A 16076-nucleotide genomic window follows, 5' to 3' on the forward strand; every position below is an offset into this window, starting at 1 on the left:
TGGCTTGAATGCCAAGCGTCACGTCTGGAGGAAACCTGGCACCATCCCTACGGTGAAGCATGGTGGTGGCAGCATCATGCTGTGGGGATTTATTTCAGTGGCAGGGACTGGGAAACTAGTCCGTATCGAGGGAAAGATGAACGGAGCAAAGTACAGAGAGATCCTTGATGAACACCTGCTCAAGTGCACACAGCCAAGACAACGCAGGAGTGGCTTTGGGACAAGTCTCTGAATGTCCTTGAGTGGCCCAGCCAGAGCCTGAACCCAATCGAACATCTCTGGAGAGACCTGAAAATAGCTGTGCAGCGACGCTCCCCATCCAACCTGACAGAGCTTGAGAGGATCTGCAGAGAAGAATGGGAGAAACACCCCAAATACAGGTGTGCCAAGCTTGTAGCGTCATACCCAAGAAGACTTGAGGCTGTAATCGCTGCCAAAGGTGCTTCAACAAAGTACTGAGTAAAGGGTATGAATACTTATGTAAATGTCTATTTCCTGGAGTTTTTTTTATAATAAAATTTGTAAAACTTTCTAAAAACCTGTTTTTGCTTTGTCATTACAGGGTATTGTGTGTAGATTGATAAAGAAAAACAATTTAATCAATTTTAGAATAAGGCTGTAACGTAACAAAATGTGGAAAACGTCAAGGGGTCTGAATACTTTCCGAATGCACTGTATATGCTTTGACCATGAAAGTTTACAATCTAAGGTAACACAAAGTAATTTAGCCTCCTCAGCTTGTTCAACAGCCACACCATTCATTACCAGATTCAGCTGAGGTCCAGAACTTAGGGAATGATTTGTCCCAAATACAATGCTCTTAGTTTTAGAGATGATCAGGACCAGTTTATTACTGGCCACCCATTCCAAAACAGACTGCAACTCTTTGTTAAGGGTTTCAATGACTTCATTAGCTGTGGTTGCTGACGCATGTATGGTTGAATCATCAGCATTTTTACCAATGCCAGTGGCAGGTCATTGGTAAAAATAGAAAAGAGTGGAGGGCCTAGAGAGCTGCCCTGCGGTACACCACACTTTACATGTTTGACATTAGAGAAGCTTCCACTAAAGAAAACCCTCTGAGTTCTATTAGATAGATTGCCATATTGTGGATTCAGAGCTGAGGTTGAAAAACCATAAATCATACATTTTCTCAACAACAGGTTATGGTCAATAATATCAAAGGCTGCACTGAAATCTAACAGTACAGCTCCCACAATCTTATTATTATCAATTTATTTTAACTAATCATTAGTCATTTGTGTCAGTGCAGTACATGTTGAGTGCCCTTCTCTATAAGCATGCTGAAAGTATGTCGTTAATTTGTTTACAGAGAAATAGCATTGTATTTGGTCAAACAATTTTTTCCTCCAGCATCTTCCAGCTTATACAGTGGGGAAAAAAAGTATTTAGTCAGCCACCAATTGTGCAAGTTCTCCCACTTAAAAAGATGAGAGAGGCCTGTAATTTTCATCATAGGTACACGTCAACTATGACAGACAAAATGAGAAGGAAAAAATCCAGAAAATCACATTGTAGGATTTTTAATGAATTTATTTGCAAATTATGGTGGAAAATAAGTATTTGGTCAATAACAAAAGTTTCTCAATACTTTGTTATATACCCTTTGTTGGCAATGACACAGGTCAAACGTTTTCTGTAAGTCTTCACAAGGTTTTCACACACTGTTGCTGGTATTTTGGCCCATTCCTCCATGCAGATCTTCTCTAGAGCAGTGATGTTTTGGGGCTGTCGCTGGGCAACACGGACTTTCAACTCCCTCCAAAGATTTTCTATGGGGTTGAGATCTGGAGACTGGCTAGGCCACTCCAGGACCTTGAAATGCTTCTTACGAAGCCACTCCTTCGTTGCCCGGGCGGTGTGTTTGGAATCATTGTCATGCTGAAAGACCCAGCCACGTTTCATCTTCAATGCCCTTGCTGATGGAAGGAGGTTTTCACTCAAAATCTCACGATACATTGCCCCATTCATTCTTTCCTTTACACGGATCAGTCGTCCTGGTCCCTTTGCAGAAAAACAGCCCCAAAGCATGATGTTTCCACCCCCATGCTTCACAGTAGGTATGGTGTTCTTTGGATGCAACTCAGCATTCTTTGTCCTCCAAACACGACGAGTTGAGTTTTTACCAAAAAGTTATATTTTGGTTTCATCTGACCATATGACATTCTCCCAATCCTCTTCTGGATCATCCAAATGCACTCTAGCAAACTTCAGACGGGCCTGGACATGTACTGGCTTAAGCAGGGGGACACGTCTGGCAATGCAGGATTTGAGTCCCTGGCGGCGTAGTGTGTTACTGATGGTAGGCTTTGTTACTTTGGTCCCAGCTCTCTGCAGGTCATTCACTAGGGTCCCCCCGTGTGGTTCTGGGATTTTTGCTCACCGTTCTTGTGATCATTTTGACCCCACGGGGTGAGATCTTGCGTGGAGCCCCAGATCGAGGGAGATTATCAGTGGTCTTGTATGTCTTCCATTTCCTAATAATTGCTCCCACAGTTGATTTCTTCAAACCAAGCTGCTTACCTATTGCAGATTCAGTCTTCCCAGCCTGGTGCAGGTCTACAATTTTGTTTCTGGTGTCCTTTGACAGCTCTTTGGTCTTGGCCATAGTGGACTTTGGAGTGTGACTGTTTGAGGTTGTGGACAGGTGTCTTTTATCCTGATAACAAGTTCAAACAGGTGCCATTAATACAGGTAACGAGTGGAGGACAGAGGAGCCTGTTAAAGAAGAAGTTACAGGTCTGTGAGAGCTAGAAATCTTGATTGTTTGTAGGTGACCAAATACTTATTTTCCACCATAATTTGCAAATAAATTCATTAAAAATCCTACAATGTGATTTTCTGGAGAAAAAAAATCTCAATTTGTCTGTCATAGTTGACGTGTACATATGATGAAAATTACAGGCCTCTCTCATCTTTTTAAGTGGGAGAACTTGCACAATTGGTGGTTGACTAAATACATTTTTTCCCCACTGTAAGTCTGCTGTTAGAACCAGTAAAGACCGACTCCGGGATGCTGACCTTCTAGGCAGAGTTGCAAAGAAAAAGCCATATCTCAGACTGGCCAATAAAAATAAAAGATTAAGATGGGCAAAAGAACACAGACACTGGACTTTTTCCTTTGCAACTCTGCCTAGGTCAGCATCCCGGAGTCGCCTCTTCACTGTTGACGTTGAGACTGGTGTTTTGCGGGTACTATTTCATGAAGCTGCCAGTTGAGGACCTGTGAGGCATCTTTCTCAAACTAGACACTAATGTATTTGTCCTCTTGCTCAGTTGTGCACCGGGGTCTCCCACACCTCTTTCTATTCTGGTTAGAGCCAGTTCGCGCTGTTCTGTGAAGGGAGTAGTACACAGCATTGTATGAGATCTTCAGTTTCTTGGCAATTTCTCGCATGGAATAGCCTTCATTTCTCAGAACAAGAATAGACTGACGAGTTTCAGAATAAAGTTATTTGTTTCTGGCCATTTTGACCTTGTAATCGAACCCACAATTGCTGATGCTCCAGATACTCAACTAGTCTCAAGAAGGCCAGTTTTATTGCTTCTTTAAATCAGCACAACAGTTTTCAGCTGTGCTAACATAATTGCAAAAGGGTTTTCTAATGATCAATTAGCCTTTTAAAATGATAAACTTGGATTAGCAAACACAACGTGCCATTGGAACACAGGACTGATGGTTGCTGATAATGGGCCTCTGTACACCTATGTAGATATTCCATTAAAAATCAGCCGTTTCCAGCTACAATAGCCATTTACAACATTAACAATGTCTACACTGTATTTCTGATCAATTTGATGTTATTTTATTGGACCAAAAAATTGATTTTCTTTCAAAAACAAGGACATTTCTAAGTGACCCCAAACTTTTCAACGGTAGTGTACAGTATCTATAGTGGTGGGAAAGATACATATTGATAGCTATTATATTGCTATAGTGTGATACATAAGAGCGTTAATAGGTACAGCATCTATAGTGGTGAGTAAGATACATATAGATAGCTATTATATTGCTATAGCGTGATAAATAAGAGCGTTAATATGTAGTGTACTAGGTTACTAACCTCTTCATGGAAGGCCACAGCGCTAACAGAACCTAGCTGCTTAATGAGGTCACTAACCACCTCCTCTGGCCTGCCCCGTCTCACCACCAGGGTGCTGGAAGAACACACACACAAACACACAAACACAGTGGCCCCAGTTAACACTGTCTGAGAGCATCAAGCTGCATCCTGGGTAGTGGATTAATCATTTCCCTCTCTCACTGAATAGTGGAAACAGAACAGAATGTGATGACGGCTCCGTTAATGTAAACATTAATGTATAACGCTTTTCAAAAAAACAAAAACAAGAGGAAGGAGAAATGAAAAAAAGATAGCTAATTGAAATCATACATTAAAATAATCTATATAAAAATGTGTCTTCAACAGGGATATCAAAAGAGGCACTGAATCAGCAAGCCTGATCTCTGGAAGACCGCTACAAGAAACCCTGTTAGAACCAGCCAGTGGTATTATCACTGAGGCACTGAATCAGCAGCCTGATCTCTGGAAGACCGCTACAAGAAACCCTGTTAGTAATAATAACACTGGCTGGTTCTATGTAACACTATATAATAACTGACTGACCTCAAAGTAATGGTGTGGTAGGGTATGGTACGGATATGTTGCGGTATGTTATCAATATGGTGTGGTACGTTATGCTAAGGTATGGTGTTGTATGGTACATTATGGTTATGGTGTGGTATGGTACGGTTATGGAATGGTACGTTATAGTATAGTTATGGTACGCTATGGTATGGTTATAGTATGGTACGTTATGGTATGGTACGTTATGGTATGGTTATAGTGTGGTACGTTATGGTATGGTTATAGTGTGGTACGTTATGGTATGGTTATAGTGTGGTACATTATGGTATGGTTATAGTGTGGTACGTTATGGTATGGTTATAGTGTGGTACGTTATGGTATGTTATAGTGTGGTACGTTATGGTATGGTTATAGTGTGGTACGTTATGGTATGGTTATAGTGTGGTACGTTATGGTATGGTACGTTATGGTATGTTATAGTGTGGTACGTTATGGTATGTTATAGTGTGGTACGTTATGGTATGTTATAGTGTGGTACGTTATGGTATGTTATAGTGTGGTACGTTATGGTATGGTTATAGTGTGGTACGTTATGGTATGTTATAGTGTGGTACGTTATGGTATGGTTATAGTGTGGTACGTTATGGTATGGTTATAGTGTGGTACGTTATGGTATGGTTATAGTGTGGTACTTTATGGTATGGTTATAGTGTGGTACGTTATGGTATGTTATAGTGTGGTACGTTATGGTATGGTTATAGTGTGGTACGTTATGGTATGTTATAGTGTGGTACATTATGGTATGTTATAGTGTGGTACGTTATGGTATGGTTATAGTGTGGTACGTTATGGTATGGTTATAGTGTGGTACGTTATGGTATGGTTATAGTGAGGTACGTTATGGTATGGTTATAGTGTGGTACGTTATGGTATGGTTATAGTGTGGTACGTTATGGTATGGTTATAGTGTGGTACGTTATGGTATGGTTATAGTGTGGTACGTTATGGTATGGTTATAGTGTGGTACGTTATGGTATGGTTATAGTGTGGTACGTTATGGTTATAGTGTGGTACATTATGGTATGGTTATAGTGTGGTACGTTATGGTACGTTATGTATGGTACGTTATGGTATGGTACGTTATGGTACGTTATGGTATGGTTATAGTGTGGTACGTTATGGTATGGTTATAGTGTGGTACGTTATGGTATGGTTATAGTGTGGTACGTTATGGTATGGTTATAGTGTGGTACGTTATGGTATGGTTATAGTGTGGTACGTTATGGTATGGTTATAGTGTGGTACGTTATGGTATGTTATAGTGTGGTACGTTATGGTATGGTTATAGTGTGGTATGTTATGGTATGGTACGTTATGGTATGGTTATAGTGTGGTACGTTATGGTATGGTTATAGTGTGGTACGTTATGTATGGTTATAGTGTGGTACGTTATGGTATGGTTATAGTGTGGTACGTTATGGTATGGTACATTATGGTATGGTTATAGTGTGGTACATTATGGTATGTTATGGTGTGGTACGTTATGGTATGGTTATAGTGTGGTACGTTATGGTATTGTTATAGTGTGGTACGTTATGTTATGGTTATAGTGTGGTACATTATGTTATGTTATGGTGTGGTACGTTATGGTATGGTTATAGTGTGGTACGTTATGGTATGGTTATAGTGTGGTACGTTATGGTATGGTTATAGTGTGGTACATTATGGTATGTTATGGTGTGGTACGTTATGGTATGGTACGTTATGGTATGGTTATAGTGTGGTACGTTATGGTATGGTTATAGTGTGGTACGTTATGGTATGGTTATAGTGTGGTACATTATGGTATGGTTATAGTGTGGTACGTTATTGTTATAGTGTGGTACGTTATGGTATGGTTATAGTGTGGTACGTTATGGTATGTTATGGTGTGGTACGTTATGGTATGGTTATAGTGTGGTACGTTATGGTATGGTTATAGTGTGGTACGTTATGGTATGGTTATAGTGTGGTACGTTATGGTATGGTTATAGTGTGGTACGTTATGGTATGGTTATAGTGTGGTACATTATGGTATGGTTATAGTGTGGTACGTTATGGTATGGTTATAGTGTGGTACGTTATGTATGGTACGTTATGGTATGGTTATAGTGTGGTACATTATGGTATGTTATGGTGTTTTTACGTTATGGTATGGTTATAGTGTGGTACGTTATGGTATGGTTATAGTGTGGTACGTTATGGTATGGTTATAGTGTGGTACGTTACGGTATGGTTATAGTGTGGTACATTATGGTATGGTTATAGTGTGGTACATTATGGTATGGTTATAGTGTGGTACGTTATGGTATGGTTATAGTGTGGTACGTTATGGTATTGTTATACTGTGGTACGTTATGTTATGGTTATAGTGTGGTACATTATGTTATGTTATGGTGTGGTACGTTATGGTATGGTTATAGTGTGGTACGTTATGGTATGGTTATAGTGTGGTACGTTATGGTATGGTTATAGTGTGGTACATTATGGTATGGTTATAGTGTGGTACATTATGGTATGTTATGGTGTGGTACGTTAATGTATGGTTATAGTGTGGTACATTATGGTATGGTTATAGTGTGGTACGTTATGGTATGGTTATAGTGTGGTACGTTATGGTATTGTTATAGTGTGGTACGTTATGTTATGGTTATAGTGTGGTACGTTATGGTATGTTATGGTGTGGTACGTTATGGTATGGTTATAGTGTGGTACGTTATGGTATGGTTATAGTGTGGTACGTTATGGTATGGTTATAGTGTGGTACATTATGGTATGTTATAGTGTGGTACGTTATGTTATGGTTATAGTGTGGTACATTATGTTATGTTATGGTGTGGTACGTTATGGTATGGTTATAGTGTGGTACGTTATGGTATGGTTATAGTGTGGTACGTTATGGTATGGTTATAGTGTGGTACGTTATGGTATGGTTATAGTGTGGTACATTATGGTATGTTATGGTGTGGTACGTTATGGTATGTTATAGTGTGGTACGTTATGGTATGGTTATAGTGTGGTACGTTATGGTATGATTATAGTGTGGTACGTTATGGTATGGTTATAGTGTGGTACGTTATGGTATGGTTATAGTGTGGTACGTTATGGTATGTTATAGTGTGGTACGTTATTTATGTTATAGTGTGGTACATTATGGTATGTTATAGTGTGGTACGTTATGGTATGTTATAGTGTGGTACATTATGGTATGTTATAGTGTGGTACATTATGGTATGTTATAGTGTGGTACGTTATGGTATGTTATAGTGTGGTACGTTATGGTATGGTTATGGTATGGTTAAGTCACTTGGCTCTGTCATATCCTCACATGGCCTTTCCTATCATTGCTACGCTGACGATACACAACTAATCTTCTCCTTTCCCCCTTCTGATAACCAGGTGGCGAATCGCATCTCTGCATGTCTGGCAGACATATCAGTATGGATGACGGATCACCACCTCAAGCTGAACCCTGGCAAGACGGAGCTGCTCTTCCTCCCGGGGAAGGACTGCCCGTTCCATGATCTCGCCATCACGGTTGACAACTCCGCTGTGTCCTCCTCCCAGAGTGCGAAGAGCCTAGGCGTGACCCTGGACAACACCCTGTCGTTCTCCGCCAACATCAAGGCGGTGACCCGCTCCTGCAGGTTCATGCTCTACAACATTCGGAGAGTACGACCCTGCCTTACACAGGAAGCGGCACAGGTCCTAATTCAGGCACTTGTCATCTCCCGTCTGGACTACTGCAACTCGCTGTTGGCTGGGCTCCCTGCCTGTGCCATTAAACCCCTACAACTCATCCAGAATGCCGCAGCCCGTCTGGTGTTCAACCTTCCCAAGTTCTCTCACGTCACCCCCCTCCTCCGCACACTCCACTGGCTTCCAGTTGAAGCTCGCATCCGCTACAAGACCATGGTGCTTGCCTATGGAGCAGTGAGGGGAACGGCACCTCCTTACCTTCAGGCTCTGATCAGTCCCTACACCCAAACGAGGGCATTGCGTTCATCCACCTCTGGCCTGCTGGCTCCCCTTCCTCTGCGGAAGCATAGCTCCCGCTCAGCCCAGTCAAAACTGTTCGCTGCTCTGGCACCCCAATGGTGGAACAAGCTCCCTCACGACGCCAGGACAGCGGAGTCACTCACCACCTTCCGGAGACATTTGAAACCCCACCTCTTTAAGGAATACCTGGGATAGGATAAAGTAATCCTTCTAACCCCCCAAATTGTAAAGTGGTTATCCCACTGGCTATAGGGTGAACGCACCAATTTGTGAGTCGCTCTGGCTAAGAGCGTCTGCTAAATGACGTTAATGTGCCCTTGAGCAAGGCACTTAACCCTAATTGCTCCTGTAAGTCGCTCTGGATAAGAGCGTCTGCTAAATGACTAAAATGTAAATGTAATGTAAAATGTTATAGTGTGGTACGTTATGGTATGGTTATAGTGTGGTACGTTATGGTATGGTTATAGTGTGGTACGTTATGGTATGGTTATAGTGTGGTACGTTATGGTATGGTTATAGTGTGGTACATTATGGTATGTTTATAGTGTGGTACGTTATGGTATGTTATAGTGTGGTACGTTATGGTATGGTTAGATACGTTTTGGTATGGTTAGGTACAGTATGGTATGGAACTTTGTGGTATGGGTGTGGTATGGTTATGGTGTGGTTATGGTGTGGTATGGTACGGTTTTGGTGTGGAACATTATGGTATGGCTATGGTGTGATATGGTATGGTTATGGTGTGGAACATTATGGTATGGCTATTGTATGGTTATGGTGTGGTTATGGTGTGATATGGTACGGTTTTGGTGTGGAACATTATGGTATGGCTATGGTGTGATATGGTATGGTTATGGTGTGGAACATTATGGTATGTTATAGTGCGGTACGTTATGGTATGGTTATGGTGTGGAACATTATGGTATGGTTATGGTGTGGAACATTATGGTATGGTTATAGTGTGGTACGTTATGGTATGGTTATAGTGTGGTACGTTATGGTATGGTTATAGTGTGGTACGTTATGTATGGTTATAGTGTGGTACGTTATGGTATGGTTATAGTGTGGTACGTTATGGTATGGTTATAGTGTGGTACGTTATGGCATGGTTATAGTGTGGTACGTTATGGTATGGTTATAGTGTGGTAGGTTATGGTATGGTTATAGTGTGGTAGGTTATGGTATGGTATGTTATGGTATGTTATGGTATGGTTATAGTGTGGTATGTTATGGTATGTTATAGTGCGGTACGTTATGGTATGGTTATAGTGTGGTACGTTATGGTATGTTATAGTGCGGTACGTTATGGTATGGTTATAGTGTGGTACGTTATGGTATGGTTATAGTGTGGTACGTTATGGTATGGTTATAGTGTGGTACATTATGGTATGGTTATAGTGTGGTACATTATGGTATGGTTATAGTGTGGTACGTTATGGTATGGTTATAGTGTGGTACGTTATGGTATGGTTATAGTGTGGTACGTTATGGTATGGTTATAGTGTGGTACGTTATGGTATGGTTATAGTGTGGTACGTTATGGTATGGTTATAGTGTGGTACGTTATGGTATGGTTATGGTGTGGAACATTATGGTATGGTTATGGTGTGGTTATGGTATGGTTATGGTGTGGTTATGGTGTGGTTATGGTGTGATATGGTACGGTTTTGGTGTGGAACATTATGGTATGGCTATGGTGTGATATGGTATGGTTATGGTGTGGAACATTATGGTATGGTTATGGTGTGGTCATGGTGTGGTTATGGTATGGTTATGGTATGGTTATGGTGTGATATGGTACGGTTATGGTGTGATATGGTGTGGTTATGGTGTGGTATGGTATGGTTATGGTACGGTTATGGTGTGGTTATGGTGTGATATGGTACGGTTATGGTGTGGTTATGGTATGGTTATGGTGTGATATGGTACGGTTATGGTATGGTTATGGTGTGGTTATGGTGTGGTTATGGTGTGATATGGTACGGTTATGGTATGGTTATGGTGTGGTTATGGTGTGATATGGTACGGTTATGGTATGGTTATGGTGTGGTTATGGTGTGGTATGGTATGGTATGGTATGGTATGGTTATGGTATGGTTATGGTGTGATATGGTATACAACATGTGTATGGCTAGAGCAGCTCCTCTCACCTGCCTCTCTGTATCAGACTGGTCCTGAGGTCCTGGATGCTGTCCAGAAGGAAGCGCAGACGGAAGGGGCCGGTACGGGGCAGGTTGTAGTTCGCTGTCCCTAGGTAATGACCAGGGTCGAAACAGTACAGGGGAACGATGTGTTCAGCATTCCTCTGGGCCCAGTGAAACACCTGGATAACACAGGGGTTACCATAGAGTAGAGGGAGAAATGTAGAGGAGTGTGAGTGGGCTGGAAAGAGAACATATACAGTGCCTTGCAAAAGTATTCATCCCCCTTGGCATTTTTCCTATTTTGTTGCATTACAACCTGTAATTTAAATTGATTTTTATTTGGATTTCATGTAATGGACACAAAATAGTCCAAATTGGTGAAGTGAAATGAAAAAAATTACTTGTTAAAAATAAATCTAGAAATTAATCACAGAAAAGTGGTGCGTGCATATGTATTCACCCCCTTTGCTATGATGCCCCTAAATAAGATCTGGTGCAACCAATTACCTTCAGAAGTCACATAATTAGTTAAATAAAGTCCACCTGTGTGCAATCTAAGTGTCACATGATCTGTCACATGATCTCAGTATATACTTATGGCATGCAATAAAATGCAAATGAATTACTTAAAAATCATACAATGTGATTTTCTGGATTTTTGTTTTAGATTCCGTCTCTCACAGTTGAAGTGTACCTATGATAAAAATTACAGACCTCTACATGCTTTGTAAGTAGGAAAACCTGCAAAATCGGCAGTGTATCAAATACTTGTTCTCCCCACTGTATGTGGTATTGGAGTAAGGGCCTGAGGGCACACACTTAATATGTTGTGAAATCTGTTATGAATGTATTATAATGTTTTTAAAATGTATAACTGCCTTAATTTTGCTGGACCCCAGGAAGAGTAGCTGCTGCCTTGGCAGGAACTACTGGGGATCCATAATAAACCCCAGGAAGAGTAGCTGCTGCCTTGGCAGGAACTAATGGGGATCCATAATAAACCCCAGGAAGAGTAGCTGCTGCCTTGGCAGGAACTAATGGGGATCCATAATAAACCCCAGGAAGAGTAGCTGCTGCCTTGGCAGGAACTACTGGGGATCCATAATAAACCCCAGGAAGAGTAGCTGCTGCCTTGGCAGGAACTAATGGGGATCCATAATAAACCCCAGGAAGAGTAGCTGCTGCCTTGGCAGGAACTAATGGGGATCCATAATAAACCCCAGGAAGAGTAGCTGCTGCCTTGGCAGGAACTAATGGGGATCCATAATAAACCCCAGGAAGAGTAGCTGCTGCCTTGGCAGGAACTAATGGGGATCCATAATAAACCCCAGGAAGAGTAGCTGCTGCCTTGACAGGAACTAATGGAGATCCATAATAAACCCCAGGAAGAGTAGCTGCTGCCTTGGCAGGAACTAATGGGGATCCATAATAAACCCCAGGAAGAGTAGCCATAATAAATACAAATACAGTGGGGAAAACAAGTATTTAGTCAGCCACTAATTGTGCAAGTTCTCCCACTTAAAAAGATGAGAGAGGCCTGTAATTTTCATCATAGGTACACATCAACTATGACAGACAAATTGAGGAAAAAAAATCCATAAAATCACATTGTAGGATTTTTAATGAATTTATTTGCAAATTATGGTGGAAAATAAGTATTTGGTCACCTACAAACAAGCAAGATTTCTGGCTCTCACAGACCTGTAACTTCTTCTTTAAGAGGCTCCTCTGTCCTCCACTCGTTACCTGTATTAATGGCACCTGTTTGAACGTGTTATCAGTATAAAAGATACCTGTCCACAACCTCAAACAGTCACACTCCAAACTCCACTATGGCCAAGACCAAAGAGCTGTCAAAGGACACCAGAAACAAAATTGTAGACCTGCACCAGGCTGGGAAGACTGAATCTGCAATAGGTAAGCAGCTTGGTTTGAAGAAATCAACTGTGGGAGCAATTATTAGGAAATGGAAGACATACAAGACCACTGATAATCTCCCTCGATCTGGGGCTCCACGCAAGATCTCACCCCGTGGGGTCAAAATGATCACAAGAACGGTGAGCAAAAATCCCAGAACCACACGGGGGGACCTAGTGAATGACCTGCAGAGAGCTGGGACCAAAGTAACAAAGCCTACCATCAGTAACACACTACGCCGCCAGGGACTCAAATCCTGCAGTGCCAGACGTGTCCCCCTGCTTAAGCCAGTACATGTCCAGGCCCGTCTGAAGTTTGCTAGAGTGCATTTGGATGATCCAGAAGAGGATTGGGAGAATGTCATATGGTCAGATGAAACCAAAATAGAACTTTTTGGTAAAAACTCAACTCGTCGTGTTTGGAGGACAAAGAATGCTGAGTTGCATCCAAAGAACACCATACCTACTGTGAAGCATGGGGGTGGAAACATCATGCTTTGGGGCTGTTTTTCTGCAAAGGGACCAGGACGACTGATCCGTGTAAAGGAAAGAATGAATGGGGCCATGTATCGTGAGATTTTGAGTGAAAACCTCCTCCCATCAGCAAGGGCATTGAAGATGAAACGTGGCTGGGTCTTTCAGCATGACAATGATCCCAAACACACTGCCCGGGCAACGAAGGAGTGGCTTCGTAATAAGCATTTCAAGGTCCTGGAGTGGCCTAGCCAGTCTCCAGATCTCAACCCCATAGAAAATCTTTGGAGGGAGTTGAAAGTCCGTGTTGCCCAGCGACAGCCCCAAAACATCACTGCTCTAGAGGAGATCTGCATGGAGGAATGGGCCAAAATACCAGCAACAGTGTGTGAAAACCTTGTGAAGACTTACAGAAAACGTTTGACCTGTGTGATTGCCAACAAAGGGTATATAACAAAGTATTGACAAACTTTTGTTATTGACCAAATACTTTTTTTCCACCATAATTGGCAAATAAATTCATTAAAAATCCTACAATGTGATTTTCTGGATTTTTTTTTCTCATTTTGTCTGTCATAGTTGACGTGTACCTATGATGAAAATTACAGGCCTCTCTCATCTTTTTAAGTGGGAGAACTTGCACAATTGGTGGCTGACTAAATACTTTTTTTCCCCACTGTACCTTTCAGCAGGACAATAACTTAAAACACAAGACCAAATCTACACTGGAGTTGCTTACCAAGAAGACAGTGAATGTTGAGTGGCCAAGTTAGTTTTGACTTAAATCTGCTTGAGAATATATGGCAAGACCTGAAAATGTCTGTCTAGCAATGATCAACAACCAATACTTATCTAATCAAGATATATTTGTGTTTTATTTTTCATGAATGTTTTACAAATATTCTAATTTTTCTTCTTGACAAGCAGCGGCCACGGCGTGGGAAGTAGCTACCTAGAATAGTGCCCTTCACTCCCGCTTGACAAGCAGCGGCCACGGCGTGGGAAGTAGCTACCTAGAATAGTGCCCTTCACTCCCGCTTGACAAGCAGCGGCCACGGCGTGGGAAGTAGCTACCTAGAATAGTGCCCTTCACTCCCGCTTGACAAGCAGCGGCCACGGCGTGGGAAGTATCTACCTAGAATAGTGCCCTTCACTCCCGCTTGACATGCAGCGGCCACGGCGTGGGAAGTAGCTACCTAGAATAGTGCCCTTCACTCCCGCTTGACAAGCAGCGGCCACGGCGTGGGAAGTAGCTACCTAGAATAGTGCCCTTCACTCCCGCTTGACAAGCAGCGGCCACGGCGTGGGAAGTAGCTACCTAGAATAGTGCCCTTCACTCCCGCTTGACATGCAGCGGCCACGGCGTGGGAAGTAGCTACCTAGAATAGTGCCCTTCACTCCCGCTTGACAAGCAGCGGCCACGGCGTGGGAAGTAGCTACCTAGAATAGTGCCCTTCACTCCCGCTTGACATGCAGCGGCCACGGCGTGGGAAGTAGCTACCTAGAATAGTGCCCTTCACTCCCGCTTGACATGCAGCGGCCACGGCGTGGGAAGTAGCTACCTAGTAGTCAATATCAGGGTGACAGTCACAGCACACACATACAACGCATGAAGCCCATCATCAATACGTTTAATCAAAAATAAACAATAGGAATTTTTGTAACTGAAAATGTATAATTATAGGGTTCCGGTCTAGAAGCATGGTTTCGACTGCTCCTAAAGTTTTGTAATAATAATAATAATAATAATATGCCATTTAGCAGACGCTTTTATCCAAAGTGACTTACAGTCATGGGTGCATACATTTTTACATATGGGTGGTCCCGGGGATCGAACCCACTATCCTGGCGTTACAAGCGCCGTGCTCTACCAATAGAGCTCCTCCACCTTTACTGAATTGGTTGAAGAGTGCAGAAGAGAACCTCCCCGAGAGCAAAGCATTTTTCTTCTTCCAAGACCAGTGTGTAGGGGATCTAGTTTCAGGCGTTTATTTTACGCCTGCTATGTTTGGTTAGGCCGGAGTAGGCAGTTTGGGGGCCGGGGTAGGCAGTTTGGGGGCCGGGGTAGGCAGTTTGGGGGCCGGGGTAGGCAGTTTGGGGGCCGGGGTAGGCAGTTTGGGGGCCGGGGTAGGCAGTTTGGGTAGGAAGGCGACTATTTCTAGCCCAAGTTTCACCCCGAGCATGACAATTCGTCTGCGCCCGCGAAATCGTGTAGTGTATGCCCGGTATTACGTTTGTTTGCGGACCGCCATTATGCCAAACAATAATATTTTTGACGTTTTTTCTTTGTTTATTGGTGTCGGATGAGAATAAATAAAATGATCAGAGAATGCACGATAAAACCAAAGACACTTTACATTAGTGAAGATAAAGTGCAACATTGTATCACGTGGAACATGGCGAAGTCAGTGGTACACATTTTGGAATAATTTTGTTCCAAGACTCCTAGACACATTTCTCATCCAATGTAGAATCATCTTACCTCATTGTCGTGAAGACGCAAGTCATTTCTCAGCAAACATATGACTGTCCGTGAGGTAGACATATTCTACAGCTAAACACGTTTGCGATAGTAGATTAGTTGATGCACTTCTCTCCGGACGTGGTTATGTAGCCGCTTGCAAGCACAGCTGGGCTGACTTGTGTGAAGCTAGCCACAATAACGATTAGCCACAATAGCGGAATGTGTGGTGTGGCTTCAAAATAAAAGTTGCCCATTCAAACTGACCCAACCGAATACAAATAGTGGAATAATGCCATATTTGCACTACAGTTGTGGTCAAAAGTTTAGAGAATGACACAAATACTAATTTTCACAAAGTCCTCAGTTTTGATTATGGCAATTTGCATATACTCCAGAATGTCATGAAGAGTGATCAGATGAATTGCAATTA

At 42.3% G+C, this 16076-nt stretch overlaps 1 protein-coding gene across 1 annotated transcript in view; it reads right to left on the minus strand.

The window, feature by feature from the left end:
* cry-dash (cryptochrome DASH) overlaps positions 1-15821 on the minus strand; it is a 64394-nt gene extending 48573 nt beyond the window's left edge. Inside the window, exons 1-3 of the mRNA XM_045210507.1 lie at positions 15665-15821; positions 10799-10971; positions 4086-4179 (exon numbers count right to left, since the gene is read on the minus strand). Coding sequence (XP_045066442.1) covers positions 4086-4179; positions 10799-10971; positions 15665-15727 — 330 coding nt within the window. The 5' untranslated portion in view covers positions 15728-15821. The remainder of the gene's footprint in view (positions 1-4085; positions 4180-10798; positions 10972-15664) is intronic.
* Positions 15822-16076: the final 255 nt, after the last annotated feature.

The sequence above is a fragment of the Coregonus clupeaformis genome, chromosome 34 (assembly GCF_020615455.1).
Source record: "Coregonus clupeaformis isolate EN_2021a chromosome 34, ASM2061545v1, whole genome shotgun sequence".
Lineage (NCBI taxonomy): Eukaryota > Metazoa > Chordata > Actinopteri > Salmoniformes > Salmonidae > Coregonus > Coregonus clupeaformis.